Source organism: Nyctibius grandis, chromosome 6 (genome assembly GCF_013368605.1).
Source record: "Nyctibius grandis isolate bNycGra1 chromosome 6, bNycGra1.pri, whole genome shotgun sequence".
NCBI lineage: Eukaryota > Metazoa > Chordata > Aves > Nyctibiiformes > Nyctibiidae > Nyctibius > Nyctibius grandis.
Genome location: NC_090663.1, coordinates 68,506,155 through 68,528,244, shown reverse-complemented (window position 1 = coordinate 68,528,244; position 22,090 = coordinate 68,506,155). Strand labels below are relative to the sequence as shown.

Sequence of the window (22,090 nt, the reverse complement as noted above, 5' to 3'; positions counted from 1 at the left end):
CACTCATTCCTGCTGCCCTGCATTTCAAGAATATTAACCCAACAATGTCAAGCGCACAGGAGAAACGTAAGAATTTGTGTCATACACACGTTTTGCCATTTGCTGTGTTAGACAGATGGAGCTTTACAGAGCAGCTTATAGCACTTGCTGGTTTTCCCCTCACTTCCAAACTATTATTTCTTGCTTGACTTACCAGAGCTCACTACTACCACCAGCCTTTGAAGAGAGGGTTATCAATTTCATTTTGATACCTTCTCAGCATTACTACATCTGCAGGCTTCTACGCACGTTTATTCACTTACCTTCACAAAACATGTGTGTGTTAGTCCCCATTGTAGAGATGAAGGCTTGGGAAATTACTCATACCCACAATTGCAGGATATTCATTTTACTCATTAACACACAGCCATTGACACAAAACGGGTTATTACAGAAAAAAAGAAGCTGTTTACATACACAATATTTAACAAGCACTGATTCTGTTCTGCACAGCAATGGTAACTAACAACAGAAGTGCTCTTAAGTCCTCCTTAAGTTCAGCTTGTTGGCTCCTGACTTTGCAAACTGCAGCAGACCACAGGTTTTCTTTTGTCTTATTTTTTTGTCCCTCCTTTTTAAACACAGCACTCTTTACAGTTGCAATGAGAAAGGCAATGACCTAAATGCTGAGCTGGAATCATAACTGATTCCAGTAAGGATGGGTGATCACAAGCCCTTCATAGGAAGAACAACAACGTAAAAAGCCTCAACCAAAAAGCTTCCCAGTGATTAATATCCTATGGCAGCTCATTTAAAGCCCATGATTCTCACAGCAGTGTGGACAAGACACTGACTTCTGAGTCACTTGGAAAGATGCAATGGAGTTTATGGAAATTCTTGCCCGATCTTATCTATCCTGCTCTTGCTGTCTGCAGGATTCACAAATCCCCATCTAACTACTCTTTCTCAGTCTCCCATTGCTTTGCAAGAAGTGATGGATTTAGCAACTGAATTTGGACAAATGTTCTGCAATGGTGCCCAGAGACACTCTATGGAGAGAAGTTGCGTTTGGTGTAAGCCAAAGAGCTAAGTCCACCCATACCTGATGGGAGAAGCTGCCGAGGACTCAACTGCTCTCTCAGAAACACTGTTTCTTGGCACCCCTTCCTTCCCCTCCTCACCACACACTCCAGGCAGATGCAGGATCCCTGTTCCTTTCTTCACACTGATACTCCCTAGTTGGGCTTCCAAGCAGCCGAAACAAACACTATCTGTTTCTGGTGGCCTGATGGTCAAATGCAGCACTATAGATTCTTTTTTTATTATTTTTTTAAAAACAATTCCCCTATTATTTGGTATTTTGCTTAAAAGCCAAGCCCAGACCTTGAAGCCAAGTGAATAAGCAAGGATCGCAAACTTGAAAAGCCTTGCAGCTGAGAGCTCGTAGTTGAACACTGGACCCGAGTGTACCTTTCTCCAAGCATCAAAGAGGAAGATGAACAAGACTACTTCTAATTTATGACTTCTGCAGTCTGACACATGAACTTTGAACTTCAGAGTCTGGTTAAAATAAAGTAACAATACAAGGTGTCCTTTTGGCTTTTGAACCAACCACCTGCTCCTTGCCTCACATGCCCTCATCCTCCAGCTCTTCCAGAGCACTCTTTGTTCTGAAGACTGTAAGCAAACATGAAAAATCTACTAGTAATAACTGTCTTTCATGTTTGATCTGCTTCTTTAGCAGTCACACACCAACAAAAAGACAAATATACACAGTGCTTGTGGTGAAGCAAGGAAACCCTTCTTCAATCACATATGGCACTTCTGACTGTAAAGAGGGCAGCAGAGGAGACACAGAAGTAACACCTTGTTACGTCTCCTGGTGCAAAGCAGGGGAAAAAAAAAGAAAAAAAAAAGAATCAAAAAAGGAATACAAAGAGGAGAGGGGAAAAAAACCCCAATCTCCCTTCTATCCAGTAAACAATAAATAAATATAAGGTTGGCAGAAAGACAACAATAGTAGTTTAATGCTAAATACTCTGTATTCGTTAGGTAAGACCAAATGACAGTGCTATGTATATTTTTAAAGATTTTCCTTTCTAAAGGACACAGAATTAAAGCAATATATTTATTTCTAGTTTACAGGCTTCACCTGTCAGACCACTCCTGTCAGTAGAAAAGCTCAGTTGCCATGAAGAGAACCCAGTGAAAAATTATTTATCTAGAATGGAGTTTTTCTCATCCAAACTTCTTTCTAGGTATTTAGTCATTACTATACACAATGCAACATCATGTTTTAACTGGTGACCATTCATAAATGTTTAGTGAGGTGAACAGAGCTCAATGACAGCAATCCCACTTTGAGCAGAGAGATCTTCGTGTGTACTCTATGCTTCAAGGATAATACAGTGTTACCAAAAAGATTTAACATGTCTGGGCTCCTTCATTGTTTGTTGTTGTTATTTTGGTTTTTAAAATTGGTTGCTTCCCTGTTTGCTTCCCAGTTTGTAGATGAGGTCTTGTTACATGAGATAAAAGGAGCTACTCCCTAACGTTTACAAAACTGTCAGGAAAACAAAGCCAAATCTTCGGTGAGCATCAAGTGCTATACATTCCTCCAGGCACTATGCCCTTAATAATGCTTGAGGATTTATAAACACTCTCTCTCAAACCAACCTCACTGCTTCTTGGCCCTGCCGTCAAGCCAATTCCCTTTAAGCCATCACAGCCTTTGTCAACGGAGGTAACACAAGGGTCTCTGTTGGTGCTGCAGCTCTCCTAAAGACATGAAAAGAGAGAATGGCTTTATAAGCATCTTTGTTTAGGTGCTGGGGAAAGAGGTAAAACCTGGCACATTAAGAGAACAGATACATCTATTCTTCACGTACGCTATATTTTTAAGTCTTCTCACAACAAATTTGGAATTTGCCTTAAAGAGATGGGGATGACGTTTGAAAGCAAAGGTTTTTATTTGGGGAAGAGGGGAAAGAGCTGTTCAGTTTCTTCATGTGAATGCAAAGTGAGTCACTGCACAGTTATCCACTGTGGATTAATTCACTCTACAGTGAATCCGCTTGTCTATTCAGACTGGAAGGCTTAACTTGTCAGTGTTGCCATGAACAGAAGCTGTCAATAATGAATTCACAGCTGCAGGTGACACACGCCTTAGAAATTCAATTAGCCAAAAAACATGTGGTAGAAGAAATGGCTTTCCTAAACTATGTCAAGAGAGACCATGGGAAAAACTGTATTTGGCATGTGGCTGTTCAGTGTAACCAGGGCCGAAGAGTTTAAATAAAATCCGTAAAACCATGCTCCCAGTTGCTGGGAGGGAGAGGGAAGAACAGCAGAGTTTCTGCTAGCCTAGACCTATTCACTGTCAGCATCATGGGAGGGCAGGAGCCTCCCCACAGCTCCTGTTTCAGCAAAAACAAAAGGGAGGGCCAACCTTTCAGCCAAAGGGCCCCCTGATTAGCCTTCCCAAGATCCTTTCTTTGGGTGAATCTTTCACCTGTGTGCAACATACCTCACTGGATGTTTCCTAAAAGCAAACCAGCCCAGCCCTGTTCCCCAGTCACCTCTCGTACGTACATCCACCACACAGGGAATATATCCAGGTGTGCAACCACACTGTTTCTTCCTCTTCACTCTCTAGGCTTTAGCACCGAAAGACTGTATCATCAAATATACGTTAATCATTGAAACCAAACAGAAGTAAGTAAATATGATAATGACAAGCCTGAAACAAGCAGAAAATGAAGTCATGGATTTTTTCACTAGAGCTTACAGAGCCATTATCCAAAACACCTATGCACAGAAAACAGTCAGAGGTCACAGCCTTAATTATCTACCTCAAATGAGGATCATTCAGCATATTCACAAAAGGTTTCATCTACCAGCTTCAAAACGGACTAAGCATATTATTAAAACCAGAGTTTTGGTTTGTGGAAAACCATGTCTTTTCACTACCTTAAATTCCCTTTTTATTATGTTCTTACTCTGCCATAGATCTAATAGCAGTCCCGCACCAGGATGGGTAACGCTACTCATGCTCTGGCAGCTGTAGGATTTTTATGGGCATTTGGATTCAGAGTCCTGTGCTCAATGGAAAGTAAGAAAGAAGTTTCTTTCAGCATACACCATCATAGCTAACACTGCCCTCTCTAAAATCATATTAAACCAGAGATACACAAGGTGACATAAAAAGCATGGGGATGTGAAAAGAGATAAGATGAAAATAGAAATGGGACTAGGAGAGTTGGGAGAGAGTAAGGAAGTCTCATTTCTGAAAAATAAGCATGCCCTCCAAAAAAAAAAAAGAAAAGAAATTTAAAAAAAGTGAAAAACCTTACACCCAAACCCCAGGAACTGCGAAGAGTTTTAAACCCAGAAATGCCTTTTATCTTTTTGGCAATGGATAATGCAGGATCGGTAATGCAGAAGGCCCTGCACTGCTTTACTTCTCCCCCAGGAGTAAAATATCCGGTCAAGCAAATAGTGAAATACAGACCACAGTGCACTTCCTATTTTGAGGTATGATGTGCAATGCCAAGCCTACTTTGAAGCATATAATGTCTTTCAGCACGGAAGAGTAGTTTCATAACTTCTCAACAATGTCATTTTGCCAGTTTCCTCTCATTTTCCACAAGAAATTGCCTACAGCCATTTGCAGCTGATCAGCACCCCTCTCCATGAAAAGCAGACTGCACCCACACTCTATCTTTTTATTACAAAGGCAAAATACAAATTGAAAACTATCGCCATAGCTGTCCTTGTCCAGCTCTGTGGGATCCTACATCCCATAGGGCACAGCAATATTCTCAGCGCTGAAGGATGAGCATGGTAAAACTGCCAAACGTACCTGGGAATCAAGTGCCTATGAACTTGCGGGGGGCTGAGCCACAAGGCAGGCAGAATCAGTGTGCTGGTCCCTTAGCAAAGCTGAAACAACAGGCTTCGAAGGGCACAATAAAAAAGAGCATGCATTTGCTGAACACCACACATACAACAACGCTGCTCCTCCTCTCCCACTGCTTTACCAGTGTGAGTGTCAAGCTGCTTTAACCTACAGCACACATGTGAGAAATCCAACGCTTCTGCCTCCATCACATATGTCAAATCAGATAGGTGGTCTTGGGGTCAGCAAAACCAGATGGAGTACCACAAGGAATCTTCCTGTGTCAGAATAATTATAAAGGAAAGAACCACTTCATAACTGCCTGGTTAAGAAGCAAGTATATTTCCAGCCATCCCCTTCCCCTAAAGTTTCCTAATAGTCTCCTAAAAAACACATCTGCTCCTGGTGAAGCCACTGGACTTCACAGCAGGGACCAAACTTAGATGAGAGATGTTTTCTGAAATCTCTGGAAAAGGTTTCCCAACCACTCTGACTGCTGCCCTTTCCTTTTTCTCTTAAGTGAAAGCTAGAACAGACTAATCTAACCCAGCTCAACTGCACCAGTCTCTACCACACACACTGCATATGATCTCTAACCAAGGGAGAACTATACAAAAATCATCCATATTCTCAGAAGTTTTCTTCCCTCTAGCAAGAGGGCCACTTAAGTAGTACAAGAGCAACAGCATCGTGTTCTGAATTGCACCTGCTAATCTGCAGCCCTGCACTCAACCTTGCTGCAACCAATTGAAATGTCTCAATCTGGAAAAGAGCAATCCATGAAAATGACCAAAAGAACAGAATGAAAGATGAAAGAGCACATGAAGACAGAAACCTAACTGAAGATTGAAACTGCAGATTCTAATGGAAGATGGAAATCTAAGCCCCAAAACATTATTCATTTTTAAATGTGGGCAAATGAAGAAGCTATTGTTTTCCCCTCAAGAAAATAATACATATTAGGAAGAAGCTGTTCCCAGATGAGCAGGAATAACCAAAGGTTCACATGCAACACATTTTGGGTTTTGGCCCAACTACCACCTCTTCACTGCAACAGCTGCAGCTTCCCATCCCACATCTTTTGCAACATCCCTCTCAGTCCTTGCCAGAGAAACAAGTGTAGTGCCTAGAAGGAAGGTATGCTCGAGCTTGCTGCCGAGGCTGCCTTCTGCTGATGAGAACAAACACATAGCAGAGTTCTGCTCGTTTTGCTGATAGTTGGGACAGGAAAGAGGGTATCTTCTTTGCTTGAATGCAAAATTTTACAGAACTTTTAGGATCCTGCTTATAATTGAGAATTCTACCTCTGCACTAAATTTACTCGCTCAAAAGGCATTTGATGAAACAGGAGACAGAATCGTGTCACACTTCCCGAGGAAGCCAGGCTGAATACATCCGGCAGGAATCTACAGAACATTTTTTGTTCACATTAATACTTTCCTGAGGGTCTATAGTGAGATCTTACAAACTCACTTAAGAGAACCCTGTGGTGTTCGCAGTCACTTATCACAAAGCCTCAAAATCTTCAACCTACTAGGTGACCACAGAACTCCCTGCACAGTCAGCTGTCCCAATATTCAGTGAGGATTTGGGGCCTCTACCCACCAGCACTCACTCTGCATGTACTAACTGCAGGTACATCACCACTTGACCTTCTCAGCATATTATTTCCCCTTTCTCCTTTTCAACAATCCTCACAGGCAAAACAAAAATCATCACAACAGAAGCAGTCTCTCTAACCATACAACCTGCTTCAGCCTCACTGAGAGAAAACACAGAATCATGGCAAACGTTGGATTTTCACCATCCAAACAGACACCTCATGCAGGTCAGCAAAAGCCAACCTCAAAATGCATCTTCTAAATGATGATAACACATGCACAGCCATCATTGCTTCTGGTAGTCTCTGCCCCTTGATGACCTGTTCTCCCACAGTTGAACTTACCCTGCTGGCAACAGAGCCCCCCAACAATTGCACTCACCTCTATGGGCTCAGAAGGGATTTCCAATTTGGATAGTTTGGCTTTGGCATTTGCCTTCAAATCTGAGATTTTTTCATAGGGTTCTCCGTGGTATTCCTCCAGAAGAGGTTTGAGCTCCGGTGATTCAACTGGTGCCTGATCTTGGCCATCCATTGGTCTGACATAGGCAGTTGGTTTCTGCTGCATTGCACTGATTTTTGATGGCAAAGGTGGGGGAAAAGTCTGAGAGGAAGGCTGAGTGGTGCTGGTCAGGTTAACGGCTGAGCTGTCCCGACTTTCCTTCTCCTGTGATCCCGTCACTAGGTCCTGAGATGATTTTGTTTGACTATAGGTCGCTCCGTGACTTTTGCTGCTGTTCTGTGACCTGGAATTGACATGCTGGCTGGAATGTAGAGGTGACAGGGGTGCCACTGGAGAAGGTAAAGATGCTAGCAATGGAGAAAGTGCCAAAAGGGAGGGCGGAGAAAGTGCCGAAAGGGAGGGCTGCAGTTCATTAGCACGACCTTCACCAACCACACGCCTGTCATTTCTCTTGTGATGAAACCCTGCATGATTTTCCTGGCCACCACGACTGTGTTCTTGAACCTGGCTCTGACCATTGGACAAGCTGTGATTCTTGGTGTGCAAACCTGAAGCTGGTTCTGTTCTTGATTGTGCCTTTTGGTAGTGAATGGAGTGGCTTGGAGGGGGAGGAGCTACAACCGTAGGTCCCATGGGTGGATGGCGGGTTGTGCAGTGGAATGAAGATGGTAATGTATGGCTGGTCTTTTCAGGGAAGTATGGGTGATAAGGCTTTCCTTGTGGGATCAGAGGAGCAACACTGTTTCGAATCCCTATGAGATTCTGATGGGATTTGTGGCTCATAAGCTCCTTGACCTCCTCATAATTGCCCAGCATGTTCTGAATTCGGCTTGACAACTCATCTTCTTTATTAGTCTGCAACAGAAGAACAGAGAGGGGCAAATTTAAAAAGCACGGACCCCTTCACCCCAAGAGATCCAGCTCAAGAAGAGACATTCTTCAGGATCTTATTTTAATCACCATGCATCACCACAAGTGAAGTTATACAAGCTCATCTTGATCCTGCATGCAGTCTCTCCAAAGCAAGTGAGACTGTTCTAGTCAGTATTCGTTCTTCTGAGCCAAGATTGCAGGTGTGCCTGCAGTCTTCAGGAACACTAACATCAGACCGATTTGTTTCAACCACAGCTGCAGACAGACAGGCAGCCAAGCTCCTCAAACTCTCAGACTACAGGAGGCCCCCAAATGAATCTGCCCTACCCAAAGTCTGTACTGCACTTGCACCACCTACAGAGCTTTAAGCACATGCTCTGATGAATTTAAGTTAAGCAGATGGGGAGATGCTGCGCTTGCACGTATCATGCTCAAGTTCACTATACCGTATGCAGAGGCCACAGCTCTCCTCTTCCACCCCAACCCTCTTTCCTCCTCTCCCTCCACCACACACCCCCCCCCACCATTACCTTGTAGGGTTCTGCAAAGAGGGGAGTCTTCTTGGGGCGCCTGTCTTTCTCCTGCAGAGCCTCCTGATTCCGCCTCTCTTTCTCTCGCATACGCAGCAAGTTTCTGTCCTCGTTGTACAAGCTTTAGAAAAGAGAGAAAGGATGGTTAACACTTGACACCACTGTTCTCAAGAAGTATCTGCTTTGTTTAGAAACTGTGGTATTCAGACAATGGCATACGTCCAGCATGAAAGTAATTTTGAAATCCACAGGGCAGATATAGCTATAGTTATGTCAAGTATTTGCAGTACTGCATAGTAATGTAACATACAAGGTACAGCATGCATCTTTCTCAGTGATTTCTACTCCTGATACCACACATCAAGAAGTGTAGGAAGGGAAAAACTATCAATCCATTTAATTGTGAAACACTAATTGAGAAGAAGTCAATGTGGGTGGTAAGCACATGAGCTGGCAAATCCCGTTGCAGTGATTGATGTGAAAAGTATCATTCTTGTTCTCCAGACTTCTGCCCCAACTCTTCACATGAGAGTAAAAAGGAATCCACTATTTTGAAGGAGTTGCCACTTTCAGAGATGGAACTTGCCTACTTTATAAACAGGCTTGAAAACTTACCCTCTACTTTAAACGGACGTTTGGAATGCTGCTTACCTGGCAAACCATGTAGTTGCATTCAAAGCAATCACATAAATGTATTTAAAAAGAAGGTCTCAGAAATTTGGAAAACACCAGGTTGAATCCCCCTGTTCCTCCTCAACCACATGTGCATGCCCTCAATTCTACCAGCCCCACACCAAAACAGCTATAAAGCAGTATCACATGCACAGCAGGATGACTTCATGGAAAACCAGATCCTTTAAACTACACGTCCTCTGTGAAATACTACTGCAAAATAAGGGAATCTATTGCTTTAATATTTATGGACATTTTGGAAGAAAAAGCAAGCAGGCATAGTATGTGGATGCAGGTATTTGTCTCCTCTCATATTTCTACTCTACTGCACAGTCTACTGCATACATACAATTCCTATATTATTCTTCATAAACTCAACTTCTTAAGTGCCCCAGTTTGGAAGGGAAGAGCCTTGTCTTCCCCACCAGTGACATCTTCTCAAATACCACACACATAATCACCTACTGAAAGTTTAATCATCCATAAAGCAGGGGTAGAGGACCGGCTTTGCTCTAACAGTTAGCCAAGAGGTCTGGCTACTGCAGAGGGGGTTTCCTGACTCAGTGTGAGCTCTGGAAAACAATGCTGTCTGATGGCAAATTTCCATATATGGAACTGCAGCGAGGATGTACTTGTGCCACACTAAGACAGAAAAACATATTCAGGGGTTAGACTGTGCACGTTTAAAATAGTTTCCAACTTTGTTAGTCCTGTACTGTTTCCAAACATAGAAAACCAGAAGTTTCCAGTAAGCTCTATGTACTCCACTTCTGCAAACGATGCAATTTTAAAAATTTTTTTAAAAAAGGAATCACAGATCACTGATTCAATAAATATACACAATCCTGTTACAAACAATATATAATACAAGCATTTCTTCTGTGCATCTGACGTCATTTTGCATGTGAGCATTTCATATCCATAATCAGTTAGTTGGGGAGTTGCCCCGTGTGTGCCAGGAAAGCTTTGGGCAGCCACATATTGGAGATACGAACTGCAGAAGAGAAAAAATTAGGAGGAATTATAAGGCAAACCAGAAGCAATCTTGGCTACATCTACTACTTGAAATTGTATGCGTGTGAATGATTTTTTAAGTGAATGCGTTTCAAGTTGATAGCATTTTTTAAACATATGTGTTCAAGTTACCTGGAAAATTTTTACTGAATGAAATACCGTTTTCCAAACATTCCAGAAAGTAAAAAATGATTCTGTAAATATCCTTTATATAAACATCAAAAAAAAATCCCTTAACAGCAAGCATGGAAAAACCACAAAAGATGGTTTTAACAGCTAAGATGCCGGCATTTAGCACGAAGGAGATCTCTGAAACCTCCTCTTCACCAGTCTGTGACTCGATGGCCCAGTGTCAGGAACACTGACGCCAACTGTAGAACAAACTTCTTTTACTTTTTTGATGGGCACAATTTAACCTGGCTCAATCAGCTCCTCTTCCCTCACCAGTCCCCAGTCCATTTCCCCAATTGCTGCACAAGCACTCAAGCCAACACAGTGGGGAGGGCAAAGAAACAAAACCACTGCCCTTTCTGGCAACCCTCGCTTCCTGCCATTTTCCAACCTCTTTGCCTTGCAGCCAATATCTTCCAAATATTTGTTAATACTTGTTAACAAATTATATGCTCTCGTGCAAGGAGCTCTTCTGATGTGTTCAGACCAATCAAGACTCTTACTGCAACCAGGTGCTCAGCTCCAGCTCTCCCCTACCCACCTTGACTTTTTCCTTTTGAAGCTACCACCAAGTATGTTTTTGAGCCGAACAACAGTATTCAGTGCAATACTGAAAGGTACAAAAAGACAATTTTAAGATAGTTTTAACTCCTTCGCCTTGAGCATCTGCTGTCTTCCCAGTCATGTTTTTCCCTGTCGTTTTTCAGCCGTAATTTTCATCATTTGATAGGCAAAGGGGCATAGAGGAAATTAAAAGGCACAAAGGGGATCTACTTTGTACAAGTATGACAACTGTGTTAAACAGAGCAAAGCTCCCTCTCTTGCTTCTTGTCTTCTGATACAAGTACACGTTTTGGTGTGCACAACGCTGCCAACATCTCAGCCTGCCCTGTTACTATTTCTGTCTTGATGCACACCACGAATGCCAAGCACTCAGACCCACACAGTACTACAACTGCAACATTAAATATACATACTTACTGTTTGTTTGTTTTCTCCCTAGTACTTACTAAATTACTCATGGTATTGGCTGGAGTACACAGCACAGGCAGATATCGTGCTAGCTTTCCCCAAAACAGACTTCACTACTGCAATTCACAGATTGTTGCAGCACACTTCAGATCCAGGCCTCCCGGAGAGAAGCTGTTGAGCTTAGCTCTCCACTGAAGCCCAAGATAATAAGAAATGAAAGCAGTTTAAAATGCTCATCTAAACTATACATAAGGACAAAAGTCACAGCCAACCCATCTCTTTTTAAAACAGATGATTTTAAAATGAGCCAGTCTCATTTTATCTTCCCAGGTAAGAGATTATTTGACTCTTTTGGAAGACAGACATAAAAGCCATGAGGTTGAACATAAGACTCTTGGGGAACACTGTCAAGACTAAGAGAGTAACTTCTAACAGACCCATTCCCAACCTAACAACCTCAGTTACCTTTCAGAAACTCTAATATCACTACTAAAGCATACCACCTCACTTTATAATCTGCATTATTATTTGGTAAGGCACATGCAATAGTAATTGAATACTTGAGATCTTTCAAGGTGCACTACTGTAGTAGTGGCCATTCCTATAAAGCACTGAGGACTTGGAGTAGCAGCCTCCGCATGCTACTAGAGTCACGCATCCTGTCCTGTAATGACTTCACTACCCCCTGCTTGTCCTAGCTTTCAGCAGCAATCTCAAATTTGCTCCCCTGATCAGCTTCTTCACATAAGATTTATTAGCAAGGAGATAATGTAGATCAACTTTCTTAAACAAACAAAAAACACACGCACTACTTTAGATGGATCCAGTTAACAAGCTGGGTATCATTTCCACATGCCAGATGGCTGACATGGGAAGTCAGTGGGGATCCACATGTTCACCCATGTTCTCCCTTTGTATGACAAACCTATACAGAACATGACTTAGTAAAGGTTTTTTCCTATGGTGGCTGGGTAAAAAGGGCGGGAGCCATAAGCTATTCAGATTACTATTCTTGCAGGGAAATACAAACCAGCATACCACTATCAGCAGTAAACCAAGACTGAAAAGCATTAGTGATGATCCACAAATATCAGCATAACCACATGTGTATCTCCCTGGCTGGAAGAGCACTGAGAGGTTGAATCACTCCACAGTGAGACTGCCGCAAAACAAACAAGTGGAAATTCTGACCGAGAGGTTTTGTGTTTTGTTCGGTTGTTCCAACTTGTATAGCAGGAGGGTGAGCCAAAGCCCACTGAAATAGGCAAAAAAAATCTTATCAGTTTCAATGGACTTCGTGTTGGGCAATGAGAGTGCATTCTTCAGTCATGTAAAACAGCCCTGACCTTGGGTAAATACGAGCAAACCTCCAGCAAAATAAAGGGAAGTCATCATTTGGACACTATACATCAGCTGACAAGGTTCAGCTTCTGCACCTTTCAAAAAAACAAAAACAAAACCAAAAAAAACACAACCCCCCTCCGTAAAACCAAGCAACTCTCAAATATTAAAAGTTTATTTGAGTTCATAAATGTAATCATAAACCAAAGCATTAGCACAATATTACTACTCATACATTTCATCCTCTTTACCACAAACTCTCTTAATGATAACATCAAGTCCTAATTATTAAGACAAAACAGAACATGTATGTGCACATACATGCACGAGCAAAAATTTACTGGAAAGGAGGCAAGCAGAATATCAGTTGGAAGAACCGGGGAAAGCCTCACGAGCTATTTTTATTTGTTCTCCCAGGATAAAATCTGCTGTCAGCGCTGGCTGATCAGGGTTCTTGTTTTACATTATATGCCTTGCTGTAAACGCCTCACTAGATCTCAGCTTAGAGCAAGAGAAGCCCAAAACTTGCAAGTAGTTTAAAAACCTAACAGCAGCAATTAAAAAAATAAAAAATAATAAAAAAAAAACCAACACAAAAAAAAACAAGCCACATATTATGATCCTGCAAATTGTTTTCTACTAAAATACTGTGCTATGTCCATGTGGATTACGGATATCCCTCTATTTCTAGGCTGGCGAGCATCCAAATTCAGAGCAATCAAACTGTTTTGCTCAGAGGTTCTGATTACATTCAAACAAAAGGAAAACCCTAAACAACTGTAACTTGTGTGTCTTTCAACAAGAATGTTTACGATGAGAAGTAGCTATCCTTCCTATACGTATCCCAACACTAAACGTAAAACATCTTACACGCCGCTTGCTGCAAAAACAGCAGCTGTAGTACCTCTAAAGGCCTTTTCTTCCCCTGAACCTTCCTTGACCCCAAGCTCTCTTCCCAGCAATAAATTCTTTTCAAAGAGCGTGTGAAGAGAAAGACAGGAGGGACGGAGGGGAGGGGAAGGGACACCGCCTTTCTGCCATAACGCTAGTTCCTGCAGGTTTAGAAGAAGACGAATGTGCCTGCTCCGGGACAGCCCAGTGGGCACCGGTGCTCTCACACGTACAGGACTACCCAGCACTGCTCTGCAAGGTTAGTCATGCGTTGTTACTGCTGCAGACCTCTTCGTGCTGTCGTGGTGACCAGTGGCCCAAGCTGCTGGCCACGCACAGCTGATTACTCGTTCAGCCAGGCAAGGGGTCATTCCCCTCTGTTTTGCTGTTCAGGATCACCATCCACCCTCTGCCTCCCTTTCTGAAACAGATCTAACCAATTTTTGTTCCAAGTTTTCCTCCAATTTCAGTGCACAGAAGGAGGTAGAGTTTTAAAAGCAGAGGGATAAGGGGATAAACCCTGAGTAGCTACTTATTTGGTCATGCAGTTGAGAGCCTTCCTGCCCTCCCTTCTCTAAGTTACAGACAAGACCTTAAACTACCTGAAGACAACAGCTAAAACTCATTTTAATTTGTATATTTTATCATGCAAGGGTCAAGTTTCCACACATACTGCCTCATCTCATACTGGGGGGCTTTTATTTAAAAAAAAGTTGTATTGCACTAGATGGCATTCCTAATCCAGAGCAGAAGCGTCTGCTGTCTACTGAAATGTCCACTTTTTAAATATAAGCCTGTAGTTATCCCAGTCCCAACATCTGTGGAGACACTGTTTCTGTCCACCATTAATCTGGCCATTTAGGGTATTCGTCAATATGCTCTTTAAAGCGTTTGAAAACCTGGGCTATGCTGTAACTCATAACACTGCACAGTTTCCACAAAGTAAGTGTTAGGAAGGCAGGCAGAAAGCAATGGAGAACCACAGTCAGCTCAGGCCCTGTGTGGACCCATGCCAAGAGAAGAGGAGGTCTCCATGGCCTGCCAGGTGCCATCAGAGGAAACCCATGCAACAAAGTCACCTGCCAGGCTCCAGCAAGCTGTCCCTTGCACATGCACGGACGGAGTCCTAACCTCACTATTGCCAAAGCTGCAGGGTGAACCCCAGCTCCTGTTCTTCAGGAACCTCTCCGGATTAGCAGCTTTGATATTTAGATTTTCCTAGAATGGGTACCCAAGAAAACCTCAAAACCAAAACGATCCCCAAACTCTTCCTTACCGATTTGTGGAAATGCCTTGGGAAACTGGATCTCCAGGCTTAGCATCAACATGCCAAGCACATGGGAGCCTGGGAACTGGAAGACTCCATGGTCCCAGCCCGTCCATCTTCAGGGGGGAAGCAGTTCAAAATTAGAGAGTTAAAAATAGCACTGCACTCTCTACAGCTGGGCTACACTTGACACATCACCAGGAAAACCCACATACCGTATATGTTCAAACAGGCAGATGGGACTGAATGTCTGCCCTGAAATATTAGTTCAGTCTTGATCATGTTTAAACATGCTCCACAAGAAGTAAACACAAGCACAAATCCCCCCTGCCCCACACCAAAAACCCCAAATCATGCTTTGCTACACACTGAAACAGTAAAATACTCCTAGGCTCAAAGCAGCCCATGCCGGAGAAGGTAGCCTGCTGGCTCCAGTAGTACGAGACCTGGTTCAGCAAGTTGAGCAAAGTACGCACCATGACATCATCCAGGCTTGGGTCTGTAACAGGAGCCATGAAAATACCAACGTGCTCTGAAGCCACTCTCAGTGACATGACAATCCTTACTACACAGTTTCAAATGCCGATATGTGACAATCCAGCCCATGACAACATTTTCAAAAAATAGACTGGTACAGGAAGAAATTCTGCCTCTCCTCCCGTGCTGTGTGTTCTCCGAATGCAAATGAAATGAAAATAAACATCTGCTCCAGTTTTAATTGTAATAAGATCTGTTGCTGGCTCCCAAAAGGAATTATTCCAGCAGCAGGGAAGGGGGTGGAGAAAGGCTAAAAAGCAAACACACAACACTCACTTCCTTCTGAACGCGCAGAACTTCTTCCTCCAAAACATTAAGAGAGAACATTTCCTTTCAGTACAACTGCAGGAAATCACACATTTATTGAAGCTGTTTTGTCATTAAAATGGACTCTCTTTTATCATGAGAAGCTGCTGATGAAGATTTCTCAAGATTGAGAGACATATCTTGTTTAATTTCAAGGCAAGTCACATCACCCCCAAAAAAGATTAAACAGAAATCACACGGATGCACTGTAACAGCTTTGCTGCAGTGCCCTGGCTCTGCTGCTCTAAAGTCTCCATAGAAGAATCAACACCAATTTATACAGCCAGGATTACATCTACAAAGATTAAATATGCAGTTTCATTCACGAGCCCATCAGCTTGAAAAGAAACGTGGATAAACGCATGGCACAGAAAGTTACCGAGCCTCACAGGTGTGCTCAGCTCTCACGCTGCATCACCTAAGCAGCTTGCCTGGCAGTGACTGTTAGGACAAGCAGATGAAAGGACAACATTAAAGTTAATGCCACACAGCATCAAAAATGCCTCGTCCCAATCTCTGCTTCCTTTCTTTTATGGAAACCATCAAGTTGTGACTTGCTGGACATTTTTAAGTTCTGTTTCACATCAAACACTATTTCACAGAACGTACATAGTTTGAACAGAAACAAATGACAAGAGGAAAACATATAGCATAAGTGCAACAGATGGTAGTTAGTCAATTATTTTCTGCAGCATCATCAACTGGCTTTGGTACATGCTTTTAAAAAATACATATCTTCACACTGGAGATATAGGAGCTGGAATTTGTTTTTCAAGTTTTTGCTTCCTCTAGCACCTTCAACCCATCAAGTTTATCCAGCCCTGTTTACTGACTGTACGATAGCAGCATTAGACCCCGAGCAAGAGATCAAGGCCTCACAGCCCATTTGTACTTCCATGATGATTGTAAGAAGCCTCCTGGCAAATATTTTTGAACAAAAATAATGTTCCAAGAAAATCCAGTACTGCTGCAAGCTTTCCTTCACACCATATGAAAAAGTGATGCTGAATACATCTCCTCCTATGTCTTAAATGCACAGTCCTCTAGGTTACACCAAAAAATTGAAGTGGAGAATGGCTGGGATGTTATAACAGGCAGCAGGGAACTGCCTGAATGCTTAAGTAGAAGCTAAGTTGGCTTTTGCTAGAAAAATGTCAGTTCTACCTAGGTAACATTAAGCATCTTCTTACTCTGCCTCTTCCACAGTAATCTTTGGGTTCAGATTCTTACTTATTCATTTCCTATTGCTGTTGCCAAGTTTAAAAATATATTCACTACTCAGCCATTAAAAGGGTTTTGCTTCCTTTCGGCATCAATAGGCCTTTCTTCATCAAGCAGTTCCCAGGAGTAAGCCTGAACACTTCCTGAAAAGAGATGAGCCCCTGCAGTGCCCAGGGACTTTGGCAGGAATTGGGAACTCTCAGATGTTCTTCAAACATGACAAACCCTTCACAGAACTGAGCCTAAAACCTCCAAATCCTCAAATGACTATGCACTTAAAAACACACCCCAGCATTTGGAGCAGCATTTTTCAGCCTATGGTCTACAAACCACTGAAGGCTCAAAAGAGGAAAAAGATTTGCAAAAAGATGCAAATTGATGGCAACCACCTCTTCTCTGCTTACCCAAAAAAGGCAAACAAATGGAATGACTTGGATTTTCCCTCACGCACTGAAATGTTTAAATCTAACTTTTACTTAGTTGTAAATGAAAGCCATTATAGCAATGTCACACTAGACAGGCCACGGATACTTTCAAAAAAGGTGACGCTTTCCAGCCAAAAATGCTTCCAACAGGAGTGCTCCACGCTGTGGTGCTCCGCTAAGCAGCAGGGCATCCTATTCCTCCTCTCCTCCACAGTGATGGGAGCTCTCATACCCGAGTCAACCATTCCTCAGTCTCCACAGACACACCATTTACCCTAAGAGCAGAAAGCTTTTGATGGCAAGAGGCAAGAAAGCCTCACGACAAATCTGTAACACAAACAACCAACCCCCTCCCAAAGTGCTGAACCCCAAGAGGAAAGAATACAGCACACAAGCAGTCAGAGACTGTTAGCAGAAAGATGCTCCCAACAAAAAGCAGGAGTTCATGCTGAGGGCCAGTCTCGCTTAACAGCCGCAACTTAGAAAATTTGGAAAAATGTGACAATTACTTCAGTTCTTCACTTAGTCATCTTCAGTAACAGCACTTAACTATGTTGCCATAGCCGAAGCACCTGAACAAACCAAGAAGCAGCCTCTCCATTCGTGATGCTGCAGAAATGAAGTCTCTAAAGAAACCCAGCCTTTCAACCTCACCCCATGTACACTGATGTTAATAGAACGTTGTCAGAAAAGGTGTTAATTATAAGTTACACGGGGAACACGGAAGCTGTCATTCTCCATCTAAATGCAAATATACTAGGAGGGCTTCTAAGAAGGTGTAGATGTGTGAAGTGTAATTACAAGGACAGCAGACAAGGCGTTGGAACAATGATGAATTTAAGGTTTTGTTTGATCTGGATGTGGCAGGCAAAGGAGGAAATGTGAAAAATTTAAATCACCAGGTACGTGCAATGAAAAATCCTGACTACTTCGCCTCTTAGAGAATAGGCGTTCTGTATACAGCAGCCTAATTCATCAGGCACACGTCTCAGCATTTCCCCAAGCCAAGTGAGTGGTCCGACTGCCTTTTAGCCCTGAAGGCACATACCTCTTTTTCGGTAGTGAGTAAAGATCTGCAACTTGAGTGCTATTTCAGTAACTGAGTATGCACAGAAAGATTCAGACAAAGCTGCAGGACTACTCCCTGGGCTCTGAGAGCCCCCTCATAGCTGCAAGCCAAGCAGCCTTGGTTGTGGTAACCCAACTGTGTCAAGACTGAGCTTACACATGAGCAGTTTTTGCAGGCAAGAGGAGTCCACCTGTGTCTCTTCTCACTTCACCAGCAAGGATCAAAAGGCCTGGTCAGGATGCAGATAAACACATGCCCAAATGACTGGGGTTACTTTGCAGAGGCAATAGTGAAGAATGAGTTATTCTAAACTTCACTCTCTGTATAAAAATGGAAGACTTCAGTCTGCCACTAACACAGTTACACTCCTCTGTTGCACAGCTGAGCAAACATTTTCACACAGACCCCAGTGCCTCCAGGGGTGCTCCCACAGCAGTGCGCTCAGACCCAAGACCAATCTGGTTAAGCTCAGCTGGCACTTTGAGAAATGCACACCTAGATCCCTCCAACTGCATGTTACATCCTGGCTTTGTCTGAGAATCAGTCTGTTTGGAGAAACAGCATTCCCTGCTGAGCAGATCCTGCTCTGACAGGGAGGGGACTCTGAGTCACCCACAATCACCCCAAGACCTATCTGCAAAAAGGCCTGAGGAAACGATCGCACAAACAGAAAAGACATTTACCCTTCAAAGGTACTTACATCATGCCTTCCCAGATCAAAGGCTGCTGGAAGTAAATACAAGGCCTTGGCACTATCAACAAACATATGGGGTGTAGCATTTCTACCAGAATGTAAACTTTGAGTCTGCTTGGAAGTTTAGCTCAGAGAGAAAACATCTACCGTCAAAGCACAGGAAAAACAGATTTCAAAGGCCAGCCACTCTGTTCTTCTTCCTGCCCCCACAGCGGTCATGCAGCTAATTCACTTTCTTATCCCACTCCATTCTACTTGTCTTCTTTCAAGTGGTCCTACACTCACACCATTTCTAAGCACTTCTTTCCCCCTCCAAACCTGCTTCAGCATGCAAGTTCACAAGGTATTTAGAAAGGACTTCTTAGAAGACTCCTAGCATAGCCTTCATTAAGCACCATCCATCACCACAGTGACTGCAGGATCACATTTTAGTTTTCATCTATCATTCTTCTTTCTTCTGGATTTGTCATGGTGTCATCTTGCATTAGCTTAGGCCCCATTCTGACAAGCCTTGGCTGTTATCTTCCTGATGGTTCACCTGTGCTGAGGCAAACTCCTTCCATGTTAGCTTATTTTCCAATGAGAACAGCCATGCTGAATAACACAGCCTAGAGCATCTGCATTCACACCATCCTCTCGAGTGCCTCTACATGACAGAGCAAGCATCAGCAACATTTCGTCTTCCTTCTAAGGCCCAGCAGGTCCACCAAATGACCAAAAGACACAAGCTGCCTGGTTGAATCAAGCTAAGGGCAGCTGAGTGGCACCAATCAGGAAACATTGTTGGTTCAAGGCCACAAAACGCTTTTCACATGATCAGAACAGAACTTTTCTCTGACATACCTGATGGCTGTAAACATCTTGGAAATTGCTATGCACAGACACTGTAGTAACTCAGGATGCTTTGCATATACTATGTTGCTTAGACATTCATTTGGATTGCCTAGAAACAGCCAGAAACAGGCAGATTCTGGCAAGTGGGCAAGCAGGTAAAAGACATAGGTTTGTTTAGTTTATACAGGAGCATGTACTTGGTGGATGGCTTTATATCCTTTCATTCTTCTCCTTTCCCTTTTCCTATCCTGAAAAAACACATTTTGTGAGCTGACATTGTTTTTCTTTTTTTAAAAGAAACTCTAACATGTGCTCATTATTCTAAGATAACAAAACACAAAACAAAGATTTTTTTTTTTTCAGTAGAGCATAGTATAACAATCAACACAAGAATTCCATTTACTTTTTTTTCCCTTCAAGAGAGTTCTATGAAAAATGAGTGCAGAATAAGGACTTTCATACAGAAAGTGCAATCAATTTTGCATTTAAAATACTGTCCATAGAGGGTCATTTCTGATCAAACACTTCACAAGCACATACAATGACATCTCATATAAAGCTACGCCCCAGAAGCAAGCTTTCTGCAGTTATGAATGACATACTATCCATAGCTGTGGAAAGATATCCCTAAAAGCCTACGAGTCACCTTTACCACAAAAAACAGCTATTCCTTTTTTGTGTTTTTACCTACCAAGTGCCACGCATGCTAGGACAACAATCTTACTAGCACTTACACCCAAGAAGATGAACATATTTTTACTTGCCTTCCTAAAGCTAGCAGAGCTCCCCATGTAAGAACTGTGACACATTTCTAGATCAAAGCCCAGACTTCTACGAAATATTACACATGAAAAAAAATTGTCACAAAGCCCTCACTGAATGTCACTCATGCCTCTGTAGAATTAATGCAAAAATGATGCGAGGAAATAACAAGGAAATAAGAGAGGAAAAAGACAGCGAGAAATAAGTCATGGAATTTTCTCCAGGGTTTCTCTTTCCAGAACAATGCCAGACACTGAGAAACCCTCCAAAAAAGTGTCATGGGCAAGAGAGAAATTATCTCTAATTATGTACTCTCATTTTGATTTCCTCAGATACGGAAGAGGAAGATAGAGACCGTTGAAAAAACACATGCACACAAGGTGCAGTCACTTTCCAGGGCTGATCTTGCTCCACTCAGTCTAAACATTACAATACAACATAGATGCAAAGTAACTTTAAAAGGAAGTGACCTAGGATCAAATTCACTAGGGAAAGTGTGTGTTTAAGTAACCCCAGATGTACCGTGGTAACCCAGGGTTGCAAAAGAACTGTTGTAATAGTACCTAGCCTTCTGAAAAAGTAACCACTCTGCTACTTACGTGTGCTACCTACAGTCTGATTTTGCTAAAAACTTACCGCAGTTAAGATAAATCTTCCCATAGCCAGAGTTCAGCTTTTAAACCCACTGTTTCACATGCAAACCCATCCTGAAGACAAGATCAAGATCTACTTCTTCTCAGAAGTGACCTTTTCCCATTTTTATGGATTTAAAAGTCAAAGGCGGTCATACAGTCTGCCATCAACAAAAGCAACCTTGTATTATTCCTAACTCGCCACAGGGCAAGCGCAGGCGTGCTGGCAGCAGGGTAACAAGCTACTGCGTGTCAGCTGCTGTTTAAGTAACTGTTTCAGTAGTACTTACCCCTGCCTCTGCAGCACCTGGAGCTTGCTGCAAGGTGGATTTTTTCCCCTTGATGAAAACAGAGGTAAAGCACTCAGCAACTGCCATGAATTAAGAATGTATAAATGAACTCAAATGTGGCCATGTTAGAGCAGCACAGTGCCAATTTGTTTGGATAAGTCAGTGTTCAGACAGTACGAGAGCAATAATAAAAAGAAGATGAGTACACCCATTAGACCCAGCTGCTCTTCACCAGGATTACAGCACCCAGAACAACTCTCACCACTCAGGAACAGACTGCCTTGCAGCACTATCCCCTCCCACAATGTTTCTCCCTCTTGATTATCTACGTGCTACTCACAATAAAAACAATCGTGCACTTCTCCCAGTTGTTTGAGTCAGCCTGAGACACGTAAGTAAATGTAACTCAAGTGTTAGCTTACAAACCCCAGCTCGGGAAAATGATGTGACTGAAGTAAAATCGGTGGAAGAGTGCCAAAACTCAAGTTTTGTTAAGCCCAGCCAGATCCTCTAGCCCTCTGCACTTCAGTGCACAGCTTCAGCTATTATCTCTATACCAAATCTTTCTGTTACGGCTCTTTAAGTCAGTCATATGAGCACAGGAACAGGGTAACTACTACGTGGTAAGCAGCAAGCCTTTTGGAGCAGGG

General features: G+C 42.7%; 1 protein-coding gene across 3 annotated transcripts in view; it reads right to left on the bottom strand.

Annotated features, from left to right (window-relative positions):
• Positions 1-22,090, bottom strand: part of AFF1 (ALF transcription elongation factor 1) — a 123,311-nt gene that overhangs the window by 61,412 nt on the left and 39,809 nt on the right. For 2 of the 3 annotated variants that reach the window (XM_068402819.1, XM_068402820.1), the window contains 3 exons: positions 8,343-8,463; positions 6,859-7,794; positions 2,656-2,757 (listed from right to left, as the gene is read on the bottom strand). In XM_068402819.1, the coding sequence (XP_068258920.1) occupies positions 2,656-2,757; positions 6,859-7,794; positions 8,343-8,463 (1,159 nt within the window). The remainder of the gene's footprint in view (positions 1-2,655; positions 2,758-6,858; positions 7,795-8,342; positions 8,464-22,090) is intronic. The other variant, XM_068402822.1, reaches the window with a different exon arrangement.